This window comes from Pinus tabuliformis, chromosome Q (genome assembly GCF_031772625.1).
Source record: "Pinus tabuliformis cultivar Carrire ecotype Pingquan chromosome Q, CPIR1, whole genome shotgun sequence".
NCBI lineage: Eukaryota > Viridiplantae > Streptophyta > Pinopsida > Pinales > Pinaceae > Pinus > Pinus tabuliformis.
This window is the reverse complement of record NC_142296.1, coordinates 119,753,173-119,771,005: the sequence shown is the minus strand read 5'-3', so window position 1 is coordinate 119,771,005 and position 17,833 is coordinate 119,753,173. Positions and strand designations below refer to the sequence as shown.

Sequence of the window (17,833 nt, the reverse complement as noted above, 5' to 3'; positions counted from 1 at the left end):
GCAGGACTACTTGTCATTTTACTTTGAATATCTATTTGAGCAAGTAATTTTTATTTCATTTGAACAATTATTTACAAGGCACTGGTTCACATGCTTATCTTTTGAATGTTGTATTGATTATTATTGAATATACATCTTTATACTGCTCATATATTCATAAGCTTGCTCATATCTTGAAGTAGCTCCACTACCTAAATCACCTAGAAACTCACATTTCATTTAACCTTCATTTAGGGACCACCCCCTTTAGCTTTAAACTAGTAGAGAGCTTTAATGGAGAGAGTTGGGAATAGGTGACAGTCTCATCTCTTAGGTTGCCACCAAGTCACACCTTGTGGGGTTGAGGGATTTTCCCACACTAGCCCAGGTGTGCAAGCGAGGTGGCAACACCTCCAATTACCCTAATTAACCCTATGTTGCCCCAATAACATTGAATAATAACCCCCTTTATAATTGACTATAGCCTACAAAGTTGGATAGGAACATGGGATAGGAATTGACTACTTTGTCCTCCTTGGGCAATTTAATTAGAAGAGGACAATACACGTTTTTAATCAGAGTGTGGTGAACTGTTACCATGAGCTGAAAATTTTAACAGTTTCACCAGAAGAGACTGTCAAAACTTATGAAAGTATCTGATTAGCTGCTCCATCTTTTTAGAAAATATAGCTTCTGAGTTAGACCGAATTCTAGAATTGGTGTCATCTCCTTCCCTTATTTAATTTAACATGCGATATCTCTAGATTGGTAATCCAGTCATCTACAATTATGGTACTTTAAACACGATAAGGCTTCACAGAAGGTGTATTTGTATTTAGAGGAGAAAACACGATGTCTGTCGGTCTTCCATGGGCATGTGTCCTGCAAGGTCCAAGGTGTAGCCTTTATGCCTCCCATGCCCCCGAGATGGGGGTGCATTTGATGAAATGTTTTGCCCCCCCAGCCTTCCCCATACAATTTTTGGTCTAGAACCACCTGCCCACCTGCACCCCCCAAAAAGAAAAAACAGCTATACAAGCAAATAATTCATTTCACAATGATAAATTTACATGGGATAAATTGTTATGTTGAAATTTTTATTTATTTTTTATAATTTTAGAGACCGTATCCCCTATGCTAGCGATCCTGACCTCCCTTCATCCCCCATGAATTTCCATAAAATTTGTGGGGTGTCTCCACATGTCCCCCATGCGCGTTTCCCCACTCCCATGCTCCTTTGTCTTTGAAACTTGGTGGAGCACTCGTTTTTGTCCATTCTATTTCTGTTCATGATAGTAAGTTAATTTTAAGTGGGTCAGTGGGACTTAAAAGTCCATCCAGTGTAACTGCAATAAACAGAAAATTTATCTAACCATTACTATTATGATGTTGCAGGGTATGTGCTATACGCTTCCCACCCCTGAAAACCCCTTTAATGATCCAATTGACAGCAATTCTGGCAAGAAATGCCACAAGAAGAAAAAGCAAGAACCCTCTGCTAGAGTTAAAGAACAGTTACCTGCAGGAAAAAAAGACACTGTACCTCAGAAAAGGTCCTTTTTTGGAGATGAGATTGATAACACGAGCTGGAAAAAACAGAAAAAAGAAGAGACTGTAATGGAAAAGATTGAAGCTAGCCTTTTGCACAAAACTGTCTCACTAGTCAAAGACTTGAAACAGAATGAAGATGAACCGAGTAGCCAAGTTGTATCTTCACTTGGTCTTAGCAGAAGCACTGTGGATATTAGCAGGTTCCGGAGAAGTGCAACTCCAGAGATGATTCTGAAACTAACTTTGGATGTGGTGAGCCAAACAGGAGAAGCTGATGTGATGCAAGAAGGGGAGTACGAGTTAACTTCAAACAATAAATGGAGAAGAGAACTTTGGGAAGCATGTTTAAAGGGGTCAAACATTTTGGCAAGTTCCCAAGTGTCATTTGACTTGCAACAAACTGTTGTGTTGGTTTCTGCTGCTGCTTCACATATCATAGATAGACGAAGGAGAGATTCATTTGTACATGGTCCTATCGTTCTAATCGTTGTAGCTTCTCAAGAACATGCAGCGAAGGTCAGTGTGTTGTGGTAAGATTTTAGCATGTATTCTATTTGAAAGGATTGCTTTTCATTCCAAGAAGTTATTCCTTCCCCGTATTTTAATTTTTCTGATGGGTTAGCATGATTTTGTTATAACATCGATTCTTTATTAAGCAAGTTATTTCTATATTTTTCTGAATTTGTTTGGAAATTTCATGGTTGGAATTCTCACAAATTTTCTGTTTATTACAAGTCCTTTTCTGCCCAGATCAACAATATAGATGATGCGAAGAAGTACTTTTCTCATTATTTTGTTTTCTACAGGTGAGAATGATTGGAAAACCACTGAAAAACCTTCTTGAGATACGCTCAGTTAGTCTGCACCCAGGAGCTTCATTGGCCCATCAAGTAAAGGGGTGAGTTTCATTTTGATACGAGTGATCTTGCTAAGGGGCAAATTAAAAATCTTGAGTTGGAATGATGATCTCTGTGATCTATTTTGTTTTGAGCTTATTAAGGAATCTGAAGTGACATACTTGACTTGTCTCTCCTTATAACAGTTTTTGTCATTCATTACCCTGTTAGAATAAAGCTATAAATATAAGTTTGTGAAGGTAAACATAAGCTCAAAGATTTATAGCAGTGTTATATTTATTGTGATATATTGCACAAATTTCCTTGAGCCGATAATATTGCTAAAAAAGATTGCAATATTTTCCTTATTCCAATAATATTGTGGTATTTTAGGTGAAAATCACATTAACACTTTATAACACTTTATAACTCAAATTATGGTCTTTTTACCCTCATTTTGTGAAAGAGAGGTGGGGGATTGAGCTTCGAAGACTTTGTCACCATTTTCCATTGAGTAAACAAGGGGAAACCCAGTGATTTTATTGCCATTAACCGAGCTATTGTGGAGTGAGGATTGACTGTGATCCTACCATTTCCATATTACCTAGCATGTATAAAATTTTATCCTTGCATTTTCTTTGTTTTTTGAGATTTAGTATAGAGTTTGCAATGTCCATTAGATTTATTTTTTTTCCACAGGAAAAATTGAACTCTTTATTAAGGAAATAAAAAGTTACAGAGTAGATGCATTGAAGCATTCAAAACCAAACTGGGAATCCACCATACGCAGAAAGTGTAACCACAGCATACTGAGGGAAGTGATAAAAGAACTTGCTCAATACTGATAATCATATGCAGTAAAATACTGAAATAAAAAAAACTGGGTCTCTCCGAACATTCGGAGAAAACAACCCATAATACAAAAAGTATAGTAGCATATCCATAGTCCAACAGTCAAAAAACATGGGAAACATAAACTGTAAAGTGGTAACCCATAAAACTGTTCAGCCCCATAGCAGCGAAATGTCCATAAGATTTACCTCTTCTCTATGTTTTTTAGTGGGAGATCTAACACTCATCTAGCACTGTTTTTTTACTCGCAGCATTATTTTCTGTTGATTTTCATTTTTGTTTTGTGCCATAGGTTTAGTTAGTGCCCTATGAAATGTCAAAGCCATTGGACCTGCTATGGGGGTATGGTGACTAAATTGACCTCATAATCAGCAAAGGGTGAGATTCAAGTTGCATGCAAGGGAAATATTCGGAGGGATAAGCTGCTTGAAATACCAACTTGCCAAAGTTGGAAAATCCCTGAGCATGAAGAGGGTATTTGTTGTTTATCTACCCTAAAAATCTTACATCTTGCTAATCATCCAGTTCTTGATATTGGTAAGAAGACAAATGAGAAGGAAGCATTGAAGGTTAAACATATAGCAAGAGAAGTTACAAGAAGCATGGGAACCACAAGATTCTTAGGGGTGGGGGAAACCCAATCCTTGGCCACCCGTTCCATAATGCCCTTGACAACATGATCTTTCTTTCTGTAGAGCTTAGTGCTTGGGGCACAACTGTTTATTAGGTTGTTGGTAAAAACAAGGGAGAAGAAAGAAGCTAACAAGATTGTTGCTAGATGTTTTCATATGGAGTGACACTCCTTTCAACGTTGCGAAGAACAACTTGTTCTACCGATTATTGTTTGAAGTTGTAAACATTGCCAAGAACAACTTGTTCTACCAGTCAATGTTTGAACTGTTGATTTGGGGTAGCATCGGATGTGCTCTAGCCTCGAAACTTGGTGGAGAAGTTAAGGCACATGAGATCTCCAATACCCAGAAATGGTTTGGGCAGATTCTAAACAGTTTGGAGATATTAAAATAATTAATATTTTTATTGGAGCTTCTGGCCTTGAAACTTGGTGGAGAGGCTAAGGCACATGAGATCTCCAATACTCAGAAATGGTTTGGGCAGATTCTAAATAGTTTGGGAGATATTAAAATAATTAATATTTTTAATGGAGCCCCTAAGTCTAAACTTAGGGAAAATAAAATAAAAACGTGAATTAATATAACTCTGTGTTAGAAGGGTCCAAAAGTTATGGATGAATCCAGATTTAATCTTAGCCATTGATTAGGGACTTAATCTGGACCGTTGATTTGTCAATGAGAAAAGTATAAGAGGAGGCTTGAGGATCACTTGGAGAACACACCGAGTTGATCAAGATTTCAATTTTCTGGGGCAGGGTTCGCTGAGGAAGTCGAAAGAGTGATCAGAGTTGCAGCTGAGGGGCAGTGAATACAGAAGCAGAGAGGCAAAGATAGTACTAGGTGGATCAATGCAGAAGCTAGGAGAGAGGGATGCAAACCCAGCTGGAGGTTCACACAGAGCCAGCCAGGGCTCACGCAGAGGCAGCAAGGAGCTGCGAAGTGCTTCAGAGAGTCAGCGTGGGTGACGCAGAGGCTCTAAGGGCTAACGCAGAGGCTCTAAGGGCTGACGCAGTGCCTCTAGAGGCTTATGCAGGGCGAGCTAAGGTGACGCTGGGCTAGAAAGGGCTGACGCAGTTCCTAGAGGCTGACGTTGGGGTTTTTCGTGGGGCAGATTGGAGCTGGGAGCTGTCAGAGTGTTTATTCGGGGTTTCTGCTGAAACATCTGTCTCCGAATGAGAGGTACTATTGCCGAGATTATTCTCTGTTGGGTGAGCCGGTTTTGGCACCCAGATTGTATTTTGAAATTGCTTAATAATTAAAACCAATGTTGCACGAAGCGGGAGCGAAGCGGAAGCGTTTTTTGGAAGCGGGGACGCCGAAGCGTCATTTTCCAAAAATCTAGGAAGCGAAGCGTCTGCTATATATATATATATATATTTTTTTTAGTTTTTTGCATTTATACTCAAAACAAACATCCCAAATACCAAATTAATTGTAGAAGACATGAAAACATGCATATTTTTGCATAAATCAAGATAGATATAACATCCATTGTACATTAATGATCTAGAATCTAGATTCTTCTCCTCTTGTCTAGCCTTTGCCTCTACCTCGATTGTCTAGGGATATTAGTCAACATTGCCCAATTTTGATCAAACTACCTAATTCAAGACTTAAAATATGGTAGAAAAAGCTTAACATGTTTGATCGATGATTTTGACTTGATTGAAAGGTAATTTTTTGCTAAGGGCGTGCCGCGTGACAAAGGAGTTCAACAATTAACACCACCAACACCAGGGTACATATAGGGCTTGGTGCTCTTGATTAAATGCTAATCGCATACCTTCATATTTGATATAATCTAATGAAATGCCACAATCCCATTGATCCTGAATACCTGAAAACTGTTAAGTCTGCTGAACTTTGAATAGGATATGAAATTCTATTTTCTCCATATGAAGTCCAATGAGGCTGGAACCACTCTCAAACATTCTGAGTCATTTCATGGTAATGTTAAAAATTTAAGTAAAAGGATGAAAATGAAAAATAAAGGAGAATGTCACTTTTACTTTAAGAATTTAACATTACCATGAGGGAGCATCTGCTATATTTATATTTTTTTTTGCTTTCATTTGTCACCCTAACCCAAGGTGGACCCACCCCCAACAAGCAAACTCACCTAAAATTTAAAAAAAAATTGAAAAAAAAACGATTTTCTAAATGCTTTTCCGGAAGCTTTTCTGGAAGCGTACAGAAGCGTCTGGGAAGCGTCTGGGAAGCGACTGGGAAGTGTCTGGGAAGCGTCTAGGAAGCGCCGTACGAAGCGCGCTTCGGAAGCGCCAGCGCTTCCAAATTTCCAGGAAGCGTCTAAAAATTTCGGAAGCGCGCTTCCGGCCAAGCTTCCTAGGCGCTTCCGTACGGGACGCGCTTCGGGGCTTGGAACCGGGGGGGGGGGGGCGCTTCGTGCAACACTGATTAAAACCCTCAGATAGCTGCACCGGTTTTCCCGCATTGGGTTTTTCTGGGGACATTGGTCCAAAAACAACGGTGTCACTTGTGTGCTTGTTTTGTTTTCTTCAGTTGATGATCTGTAATGTGTTGAGCATGTACTTGTATTTACTTTCAGTATTTACATGGTAAATAACTTGTTAATTAATCAGAACAAGTAGGTAGAAATAAATCAGAAAGTACATGAAGGGTTTCTAACGAATTAGACTTAGAAATTCCAACATGGTATCAGAACATGGTTGCAGATCACAGGAGAACTGAGGACATCAGCCGAGTAGAGCAGCAGCAACAGAAAACAACTATCCCGAGTGACAGATGCTGTTCCTAGTAGAGAAGCAACAAGGAAGGGGTGACGCAGTGCCTGCGTCATCAAGTTTGAGCAGGGAAGAGGATCAACACAGTGGCAGAGGGGAGCAGACTCGACCTACGTAGTGCCCGGTCATCTTTCTCAGTCAGGAGGATTGACGCCCGTGGCCAAGAGGTGCAGATTTTGCTGGTGCCAGGATTGCGCAGAGCCTAGAAGCTCTAACCTTCAGTTTGTTGGGGCTTAGGAGGCTGTGGGTAAGTTGCAGAGTGAAGTTGGTGGGGTACTGTAGTCAGAACAATACCTAACAGGGCAAGACCAAGGAGGAAGGAGTTGCTGCTGTGGATTTCTAGCCAAGAAATCTGGATCAGTGGTGCAGCTGCGCTAAGGATCGGAGTGGGGGCATCTTGACATTGGCAGAGGGGTTTCTAGGAGGGAAATCGAGGCTCAAAGGGAGTCACACCGAGAACTTCCAAAAGGGAAGTAGAGGAGCAACAAGATGGCAGTGAATGAGGCAAGAGACCAGGACAGACTGGACGGAGCCTCAAACTTCGTAGTTTGGAAGGCCAGAATCTTGTCCGTTCTAGACAGGAATCGTGTCAAGCACTTCGTCTTTAGGACGATAGCGATCCCAGTTGACCCAACTGAGAACGACAAGTACGAGGAGGCAATGGTGAAGGCCAAGAGCATCCCCACATATTGTCGAAAAGGACACGACAAATGAGATGTCGGAGGCCTTAAAGAAATTGTACCAACTACTAGAAAATCAGCTGCGGTCATACCAGATGCAGAAGGGAGAACAGATCGACATCTTCCTCGGTCGATTGAAGGAGATCCGGGATCAGCTGACTTCCATAGGGGCCACGTCGGATCAAGAATTGATGGTGAGAACAACCCTGAACACAATCTCTGAAGACTGGGAGGTGTTTGTCCAGAGCATATTGGGCAGGGCGACCCTTCCAGATTGGGAGGAAATGTGGGTGGCTCTTCGCCAAGAAGAGATCAGAAGGCTAAGCAAGGCGGGAAGCAGTGGCAAGGGGATCAGAATCAAGAAGGAGGAAGAGGAGGATGTTGCCCTAGCATCTGAGGGAAAGTAAGAGAAACGGAAGAAGAAGGACCTCTCTAAGGTCAAATGCTTCAACTGTGGGGAACTGGGTCACTATGCGAGCTAGTGTTTGAGGAAGAAGAGCAAAGGAGAGGCTTTCGAAACCAAGGCAACGCTAGCGAGGGCAGAGAAGGAAGTCGAGACAGATGATGACTGTGCCATGAGTGCTCACATGCCACTTGAGCAGAGGTGGGGAGACATCGAGCTATAGTTAGACGGACTATAGGCGATGAGGGGCAGGATCCTCGAGGTACCACAACCTCTTGGATTATACCTTTTGCTAGGGGAGCCCCCACGAGGAGTAACAATACTGGCGGATGTCAGTAGAGATGGATGCAGATGGAGCGTCAGAGGGAGCTACAGTGCAGGATTCCCAGGACAACGTGAGGCAACAATGCGAGATGCATAGAGTTGTTGCAGCAGCGCAGAGGCCAGAGAGGGAGCACTTGTCAGCGAAAGAGGGAGTTTCAGCGTCGAGGGTTTCTCTAGCCTGACAAAGATGTCAGAGTTGGGAGATCAATTACTTACTTCTCAGTAACTGAGTTGCAGTGCAATAGTTAGCAGTGGCAGTGCTATGGGCAACACGATACAACATGATGAGAGGCATTGCAGTGCAGATGTAGCAGCGGCAGTGGCAAAGCCATGGGTAGCAGCACGGATGCAAAGGGAGTTGCCGTACAGATGCAATAGTGGCAGTGGCAGGGCCATGGGTAGTAGTACATGATGTAGCAGCTTCAGAGGATGTTGGGCAGTAAGCCTAGCATCGGCATAAGGATCGATGCCAGATGATCAGGGTGACGCTTAGTTAGGAGTATTACTAGAGCACAATCCTCGCTAAGAGGGAGTGTTGATTTGGGGTAGCATCAGATGTGCTCTAGCCTCGAAACTTGGTGGAGAGGCTAAGGCACATGAGATCTCCAATACCCAGAAATGGTTTGGGCAGATTCTAAATAGTTTGGGAGATACTAAAGTAATTAATATTTTTAATGGAGTCCCTAAGTCTAAACTTAGGGAAAATAAAATATTAATGTGAATTAATATAAAACTGTGTTAGAAGGGTCCAAAAGTCATGGATCAAGCCAGAGTTAATCTTAGCCGTTGATTAGGGACTTAATCTTGGCCGTTGATTTGTCAATGAGAAAAGTATAAGAGGAGGCTTGAGGGTCGCTTGGAGAACACACTGAGTTGATCAAGATTTTGATTTTCTGGGGTAGGGTTTGCTGAAGAAGTTTAAAGAGTGATCAGAGTTGTAGCTGAGGGGCAGTGAATACAGAAGCAGAGAGGGAGAGATAGTAACAGGAGGATCAACGAAGAAGCCGAGAGAGATAGTACCAGGAGGATCAGCGAAGAAGTCGGGAGAGATAGTACCAGGAGGATCAGTGTAGAAGCCGGGAGAGAGGGACGCAGAGCCAGTGAGAGGTTCACCCAGAGCTAGCCAGGGCTCACGCAGAGGCAGCCAGAAGCTGCGCATTGCCTCAGAGAGTCAGTGTGGGTGATGCAAAGGCTCTAGGTGCTGACGCAGTGCCTCCATAGGCTTACGCAGGGTGAGCTAGGGTGACGCTGGGCCAGAAAGGGTTGATGCAGTGCCTAGAGGTTGACGTTGGGATTTTTTGTGGGGCAGATTAGAGCTGGGAGTTGTCGGAGCGTTTATCTGGGGTTTTAGCCGGAACATCTGTCTCCGACTGAGAGGTACTACTGCCGAGATTATTCTCTGTTGGGTGAGCCAGTTTTGGCACCCAGATTGTATTCTAAAACTGCTTAATAATTAAAACCCTCAGATAGCTGCACCGGTTTTCCCGCCTTGGGCTTTTTCGGGGACATTGGTCCAAAAACATCGGTGTCACTTGTGTGCTTGTTTTGTTTCCTTCAGTTGATGATCTGTAATGTGTTGAGCATGTACTTGTATTTATTTTCAGTATTTACATGGTAAATAACTTGTTAATTAATTAGAACAAGTACGCAGAAATAAATCATAAAGTTGAAGGGTTTCTAATGAGTTAGACTTAGAAATTCCAACATGAAGTTGAGAGGGTATAGGGGCCCTTCCTATGATGAGTTGAGAGGGTACAAGGGCCCTTCCTATGATGAGTTGAGAGGGCATCGCCTTTCAGGGAAAGACCAATTGCACTCATAGATTCACCGAGCTTAGGGAATCATGGGAGATCACCAGACAAATTATGATGATAGATGGTTGGATAAATGGAAAGGACAAGTCCATTCTTAATTTCGTGGTTAATTGTCCTTAGTTGGCAATGCTTATCAAATTTGTTGATGCATCTATATATGTTAAAAATGCATATTTATTATGTGACTTGTTGGATGGGTTCATCCAAGAGATAGGTATACAATGCCCAAGTCATTGCAGATAATGTTGCAAATTCTGTGGGAACCTTGTATTGGTCTCCTTGTGCCACCTGGTGCATTGATTCGATGTTAAAGGACATGGGTGCAATTTCTTGAATCAAGGATATTGTTGAATCAACTAGAAGTTTCATCAAATATATAATATATAATCATACATATGTTCATGTTAGAAATATTGAGAGGGGGGGTGGTGAATCATTATTTTCTTTTACAATTTTTATTTTACTAGTTAAGATCACTTAAAAACAGAACACAAAATTAACAACAAAATAAATCCTTTTATTAACAAAAAATGGTGAAGACTCCAATCCTCTATTACAACAATTTCCAATTTGTATAATCAGACCAATGATTCCTTCAGAGTACCAACCCTAGAGGAAGACTTCAATCTTCAGTCAAACCAGGCTCCAATTTGTACTTCACCAAGGCTCCAACCTTGTGCTCCACCAAGCTCCAACTTGGTCTTCTTGAGGACTCCAATCCTCTCTCTACAACATAGGCTCCAAACTGATCTTTCCAAGGCTCCAACCTCTAGGGTTCCGACCCACAGCTTCAAGACTATTTAGCAATTCTTTAAGACTTCCAAAACATCTTCAATAAGTCATGAACATCATCTTCACATATCTCCAAGAATAGGTTCAATCAAGGCAATGAGAGAGTCTTCAATGATTCTTCAACAAAGTCTTCAATGGCTACTGCAAGGGATCTTCTCTACATGTGCTCCAAATGCCAATTTCAACAGGCATCAAAGGTATCTCCAAAGCTCTTCATCTGCAGAAGGAATCTTCTTCAGGGTTACTCCATTAGGGCTTCAACAATGCTGTTCAACAAGATGTCTTCAACACAATGCTCCAAAACTGCCTTCTACAGTGCTGCTACAATGGTTCTTTGACGAGGCTGCTTTAAGATCTTCAACAAAGTCTTCAAGGTATTCTCCAAACAAGTCTTCAAACACTTCAAAGCAGCTTCAGAAAATGCTTCAACTTGGCCCTATTCTGTTCACAAGAGGAGACTCTAGCAAGCTCTGTCTATCCATGCCTGACAAGGCTGCCCAACATGCCCAACAAATCTGCCCAATCAAGAATGACTTCAAACCCTTCAGAACAGCCTATCATGGTTCTTCAATACACTGCTTTCACAAGGTGATATTCAAGATTCATTAGCCTTAACTCTTCAGACCTGCTTACAAGATCATAATCAAAACCTTGTGTCTTCTCAAGATGAGCAGATCTGAGCTTCAACAATCACAAGCCTTTACCTCAGTTCCAAGCTTCCTTATATATTCTTGACTGAATTTCCTTGTCTTAAGTTTCAGATCCAAATGCTTTTCATTATTCTTCACTGAGAAGTCTGTCTAGAATGAGGAACTTGACGTGGTATTTATACTTGTTTGTTGTGTTAAGGGACACGACTACTGGTTAAGGAGACGACCTTTCATTTAGCCGACCTGTGCAACAAATGTATTAAAATCTGTTTTTTAAGTAGCCGACCTGTTTGTGCAACTTGTGGCAGTATCACATCCCATTATTTTTATTCGCTACAGATGTTTCTAGGTTGTCCACAGAACTACCTTAGTTTTAGTCATGTTCACTTCCATTCCTACTCCCTTGCAAAAAGTTTCCAATGCATGGAAATGTTCTGGTAGGTTGTGAAGTGTTCTTGCTGCTAGAATAACATTATCTGCATAGATGCGATTCTTTATTACAAACCCCACTCCTCTCATCTTCTATCATTGGTCCTGGAGAGAGAGATTGATTGATTGGTTGGTTGAATATAAAAGATACCCATGAGACCAAATTGATCTATGAGACAATATATTACAGCTTTATTGAGAAAGTCCCCACCTAGGATGTGAAATCCATGACATAAGAGAAGACAAAGTAAATCATATCATACAGAGCTACTAGATGCAAGGCCTTTAATGCTTAGGGCTTAACCGTGCACTTAGGGGTTCATCACATCAACATATGCACCTAGGCTTGCCAACCTTCTAGGGCTTGCCATCATCATAATGCTTGAACAACGCTAGAGCTTCATATAAGTTCTTCACCCATTGTCTTCTTCCATGCTAGGGCTTCATAATGCTGTTCATCCTGCAATCATGCATATTTCCACTAGTTTCATTTCTCTTATGTTTCTCCTCACTTGTTGGAGTCACAGAGTTTCAAATGAGTGGAATGATAGTGTATACAACATTAAATTGGATGGGCAAGCCATAGCCTGACCTATGCTGTGTCAAGAGAATTTTTGGCTTAGGGTGCAGGAGTGTGTGCCATTAATGAGCCTTTGGTAAATTTTTTCTCTTATCTATCTATATATATATATATATACATTGTGGAAACCTTGCGGGGAAACCCATGGGATGCTTCCCAACGTTTGTGGATGGCATCCTTAGCAAACCTATCGATATACGAATGCACCTAAGTTCTAACCTAGGGGGATTTGAATTGGGCACATACAGGCACATAACAAGTCAAATGCCTAACAAAATTGAAAACAATTGTTTGAGCTAACCCCTTAGGTTTCTCTCTCTCTCTCTTGTTGAAATTTGGTACCGGAGGACAGGTGGTTCCCTAAGGCTTTGATCTTTGGCCTAGGGAAAAGTGTCCAAAAGAATTTAATTTTTCTCCTAAAGTGACTTTATAATTTTTATAAAGTCAAATCTAATTTAAAAGTTACTTTAAGTGATAAAGTTACTAAAGTCTAATTTTAAAGTGACTTTAATAAAGTCAATGTAAAATTAGAAAAGAAAAGTGACTTTGGAAATAAATGAATAAGTGGGTCTTTATTAAAGTGGGGTGAATTAAAAAATAGAAAGTGAGATTTAAATGAGTATTTATTCTCAGCCCTAGATCTCAATCTATTTCAGCCATTGGATTTAGGGATCACCCAAAAGTCACTTAGGGTTAGATTAAAGGAGGAAAAGGAGGAAAAGGTCATTCATTCTTTCATGAGCAGATTGGGAGAAGGAGAGCAAGAGAGCAGGGGAGATTTCTGGACAGGGAGGAGAAGGAGGCAGCAGCTTGGCACACATTCCAAGGCAGCACTTTAGCAAATCCGTACAGCTGAGTGAGCACACAGTGAAAGCCAGATATTGGGCACAATTTTTTAGAAATCCATACAGCAATTGCACAGAAATCGAGGAGCAGAAATCTGCACAGCAAGTGGTTGTACCTTGGCACGCAAATCGAGGCAAATCTGTACAGTTGGATTGCTGGTTTTTTTCTGCACGCAAATCGAGGAAATCCGTACAAAGTATTTAATGGCAGCTTGCACGCTTTTCTAGGAGGCCGTACAACATTTATTGCTGTTTTGTTTTGCTGTTGGCATGTTTTCCAGTTGCCTGTGAGGCACGGAAAACAAGATAAGTTGTACAATTTGCTCGCTGATTTTTTGCTGAATATTTCTCATTGTAAAAAGCATTTTCCAGAAATAAGAAAGAGCTCTCGAACTGGTTTTCCCCAAGAGTTGTAGGGGGTTTTTCCAGGGTCACCTTGACCAAAAATCACTGTGTTTAAATGTGTTGAATCGCTGTTTATATGTGCTGATTTTTATATTTCTGCATTTTCCAGCATTCTGTAAAATTTCTAGAATTTGTGTTTTCAACAAAATTTATTTTTCAGTTGTTGAATGTATGGATATGGGAAAGGGCATTTAACTATTTTGGAGAAATAAGGTGAAACTGAAAACCGGGGTGGGAAATGAAAAATTTCTACATGGTATCAAAGCTTGAGTGTTGAAGTGCAGTTTGGGACAGCAAGGAGGAAAATTACAGCCTGCTGATTTTTCACACAGAAAATTCCAGCAAGCTGATTTTTCACAAACAACAGTTTTATCTTTACTACAACAGTGCTATTTTTCAGTTTTAGGACATCAGGATGTCATTGGGATTGAGGGTGGAGGATAGGTTGGATGGGCATAGCAATTACAGCGTTTGGAAGGAGAGAATGCAGAGTATTTTTGAGGAGGCAGAAGTCTGGGACATCATGGTGCATACCACACAGAACCCTGTTGTTGTGCCTACTGATGCTACTCAGTTGGCTGAGTATAATAAAAAAACAACAAGGGTAAGAGACTGATTCTAGACGGAGTCAAAGACCATTGCATTCCTCATGTGAGAGGAAAGAGAAATGCCCATGAGATGTGGACAACATTGTCCAATCTCTACCAGAGTACCAATGAGAACCGGAAAATGGTCCTAAAGGAGAAGCTGAAATCCATTAAGGTGGGTAATGATAGTGCAGCTGGATATCTCACAAAGATTACTAATGTGAGAGATGAGTTGGCAGCAGTTGGAGAGGTCATTCCACCCACTGAGTTGGTGCGGATTGCAGTGAATGGCCTCCCCCGTTCATGGATGAACTTTGCTGATGGGGTTTGTGCATGTGAGACCCTTCCCACATGGGAGAGGTTTTGGGATGATTGCATTCAGACAGAGATCAGGCAAGGTCAGCTTGGGGCAGCCAAGCCAGTTGAGCAGAATGAGGATATAGCACTGTTGGCAGGAGGCAAGAAAGGCAAAGGGAAGAAGCAGGCTTCCACAAGCAATGGTGGGGGCAAAGGCAAAGGTAAAGGTAAACAGGATAACACACAGAAGGACTATTCCAAGGTGAAGTGTTGGAATTGTCAAAAGATGGGACACTATGCCGTTGTGTGTCGTGAGAAGAAGAAGAAGAAGGGGAAGAACCAGAGCATGGCAGCTTCAGCAGAGGTTGAGGACTTTGCAGATCGTTTTGACCGGGAGTTTGCGTTCACTGCGTGTAAGTCCTCTAGTGCAGGATCACCTGCCACACAGGTTCAGAGGGAGCATGCTTTTCCCTTGATGAGCGGAGCATCTTTGGGTATCTGGTATGTGGACAGTGGGGCTTCACGTCACATGACAGGAGTCCGTGAGTACTTCTCAGAGCTTTCAGAGAGTGGCACTGATATAGAGGTAGTACTCGATGATGACAGAGTTGTTAGAGCAGTCGGGGTGGGGACACTAACATTTTAGAGGGAGTCCAAACCTCCCTTGAAGGTATCATATGTTCTTTATGTGCCAGGGATGAGGAAGAACCTCATATCCGTCTCAGCTTTGGAGGACAGAGGATATGAAGTACTGTTCAGGGGAGGACAGGTGTTGATGTATCCTAGGGGCACTCCAGCTGATTCAGCTAGAGTGATAGGTGTATGCCATGCAAAGGTGTACAAGTTTGCATTCCAGCCCCTTTTGGCATTGAGTAGTAGTACCGACAACAAAGCTAGCAGTTTTGAGCTGTGTGAGATTCGGCACCGCAGGATGGGGCATATGTATCATGGAGCCTTGAGGACATTGTGGGAGATCACTATAGGTGTGCCAGATTTCAGTACTGATCACTTTGATACTTGCGGAGGATGTGCGATGGGCAAGTTTGCCAAATCCCCTTTTCCCAGCAGTGACAGCAGAGCGACTGGGATACTTGATTTGATTCATTCTGATGTGAACGGTTGGATGTCTCATGTTTCCTTGAGTGGATATGAGTACTATGTTTTATTCATTGATAATCACTCCAGGAGGACCTGAATTTATTTCTTGAAGACCAAGAGTGAGGTCTTCAAGCGGTTTCAGGAGTTCAGAGCTCTTGTGGAGACACAGGCAGGTCGGAAGATCAAGTCCCTGAGGTCGGACAATGGGGGAGAGTACACCCTTGGAGAGTTTGTTGACTATTGTGCGGAGGCAGGCATTAGGAGGGAGTTCACTGTTCCTTACTACCCCCAGTAGAACGGGGTTGCGGAGAGGAAGAACAGATCCATCGTAGGGGCTGCCAAAGCCATGTTACATGATCAGGGGTTGCCATTGTTCTTGTAGGCAGAGGCCTGCAACACCGCTGTTTATTTGCAGAACAGGAGTCTGCATCGTGCCTTGGGGCACATGACTCCGGAGGAGGCTTTTTCTGGGAAGAAGCCTGATATTGGTCATCTTCGTATCTTTGGATGTATTACATACTCCTACATACCCAAGGAGAGGAGGACCAAACTAGAGCCCACTGCAGAGAAGGGTATCTTTGTGGGCTACAGTGAGACCTCAAAGACCTTTCGGATTTACATTCCTGCACAGAGGAAAGTTGTTGTCAGACGGGATGTGAAGTTCGATGAGGACAGGGCCTTTAGGAGGTCATGGGAGTTAGAGTATCTGGATTAGCCAGACCCTCAGCAACAGTTGAGTCAGTCGCAGGGAACCAGTGGGCAGGGATCAGGAGGATTCGGAGGTACATCTATGAGGATGTCAGGTCCGTCAGTGAGCAGTGGCTCGCTGAGCCAGAGGGGTGGTGCTCCGGGCAGCATGCAGAGCAGTTCACTAGGGAGTCCACTGATGGACAGTTCACACGGTACCTCAGCTTCTACAGGTTCAGGTGCAGGCAGGAGGACAACAGACAGACAGTGAGGAGTTCAGGCTCCTGATGGTGATGAGGAGGAGGAGTTTCATTCTCCTATGGGAGAAGTGCGCTCAGGGAAGAGGAAGCCCAAGTGGCTTCAGGACACCTTGAGAGATGCCACATCTGTTGCTGACCCTAAGAGGCCGGTCAGAGAGAGTAGACCACCTGAGAGGTTTTGTAGCTATATGGCAATGGTTACCAACATCCTTGACTCTGAGCCTTCTAGCTATGAGGAGGCAGCTAGCCAGCAGGTCTGGAGAGAGGCCATGCAGGAGGAGTATTCTTCTATCATGAAGAATGATGTTTGGGAGGTGGTGCCGAGGCCTGAGGGCAAATCCGTGGTTACTTGCAGATAGCTTTACAAGGTAAAGCATGCTGCAGATGGCAGCATTGAGAAATTCAAAGCGAGGTTTGTGGCTAGAGGGTTCTCCCAGGTAGAGGGAGTTGATTATGAGGAGACCTTCGCTCTCGTGGTTCGATATACTTCGATTCGCTCCATTATATCGATAGCAGCAAAGATGGGTTGGAAGATCCACCAGATGGATGTGAAGACTGCATTTCTCAATGGCTTCATACAGGAGGAGGTGTACATTGAGCAGCCACAGGGCTTTGAGGTGCATGGGAAGGAGTCCCATGTGTGCAGACTGAAGAAGGCCCTTTATGGCCTGAAGCAAGCTCCTAGAGCTTGGTACTCCAGGATAGATACATACTTGTAGGGGATGGGTTTCACAAAGAGTGAGGTAGATTTGAACCTTTACTTTATTGTGATAGGTGAGGAGCCTCTCATTCTGGTGCTGTATGTGGATGACTTGGTCATTACAGGTGCAGAGAGACTCATAGAGCACTGCAAGAGAGGCCTTGTGGCGGAGTTTGAGATGAAGGACATTGGCTTGATGCATTACTTTTTGGGTTTGGAGGTGTGGCAGGAGGGGCATTTCTTCCTGGGGCAGGGGAAGTATATTGTGGACATCCTTGGCAGATTCCACATGGAGGATTGTAAACCCATGTCGACACCGATGATGACCAACTCGAAGAAGCTTCATGCTTCGGATTTCGAGTTGGTGGATCTCACATTGTACAGGCAGCTGATTGGTTCCTTGATGTATTTGGTCAACACTAGACCAGATATTTGTTTTGCAGTCAGCACGATGAGTCAGTTTATGTGTGAGCCTAGGAAGTTTCACTGGGTGGCTGCAAAACACATTTTGTGGTACTTGCAGGGGACAGTGGATTATGGTCTGGACTACAAGCAGGGGGATGGAGTGAGATTGGCAGGTTATACTGATTCTGATTGGGCAGGTTGTGCTTCTGATAGGAAGAGCACTTCAGGGTGCTGTTTTGGGTTGGGTTCGGCAGTAGTGTCATGG

At 42.8% G+C, this 17,833-nt stretch overlaps 1 protein-coding gene across 1 annotated transcript in view; it reads left to right on the top strand.

Annotated features, from left to right (window-relative positions):
* LOC149218539 (P-loop containing nucleoside triphosphate hydrolases superfamily protein) overlaps window positions 1–17,833 on the top strand; it is a 254,923-nt gene that overhangs the window by 51,701 nt on the left and 185,389 nt on the right. Inside the window, exons 2-3 of the mRNA XM_089384086.1 lie at window positions 1,375–2,046; window positions 2,337–2,428. Of these exons, the coding sequence (XP_089240212.1) occupies window positions 1,375–2,046; window positions 2,337–2,428 (764 nt within the window). The remainder of the gene's footprint in view (window positions 1–1,374; window positions 2,047–2,336; window positions 2,429–17,833) is intronic.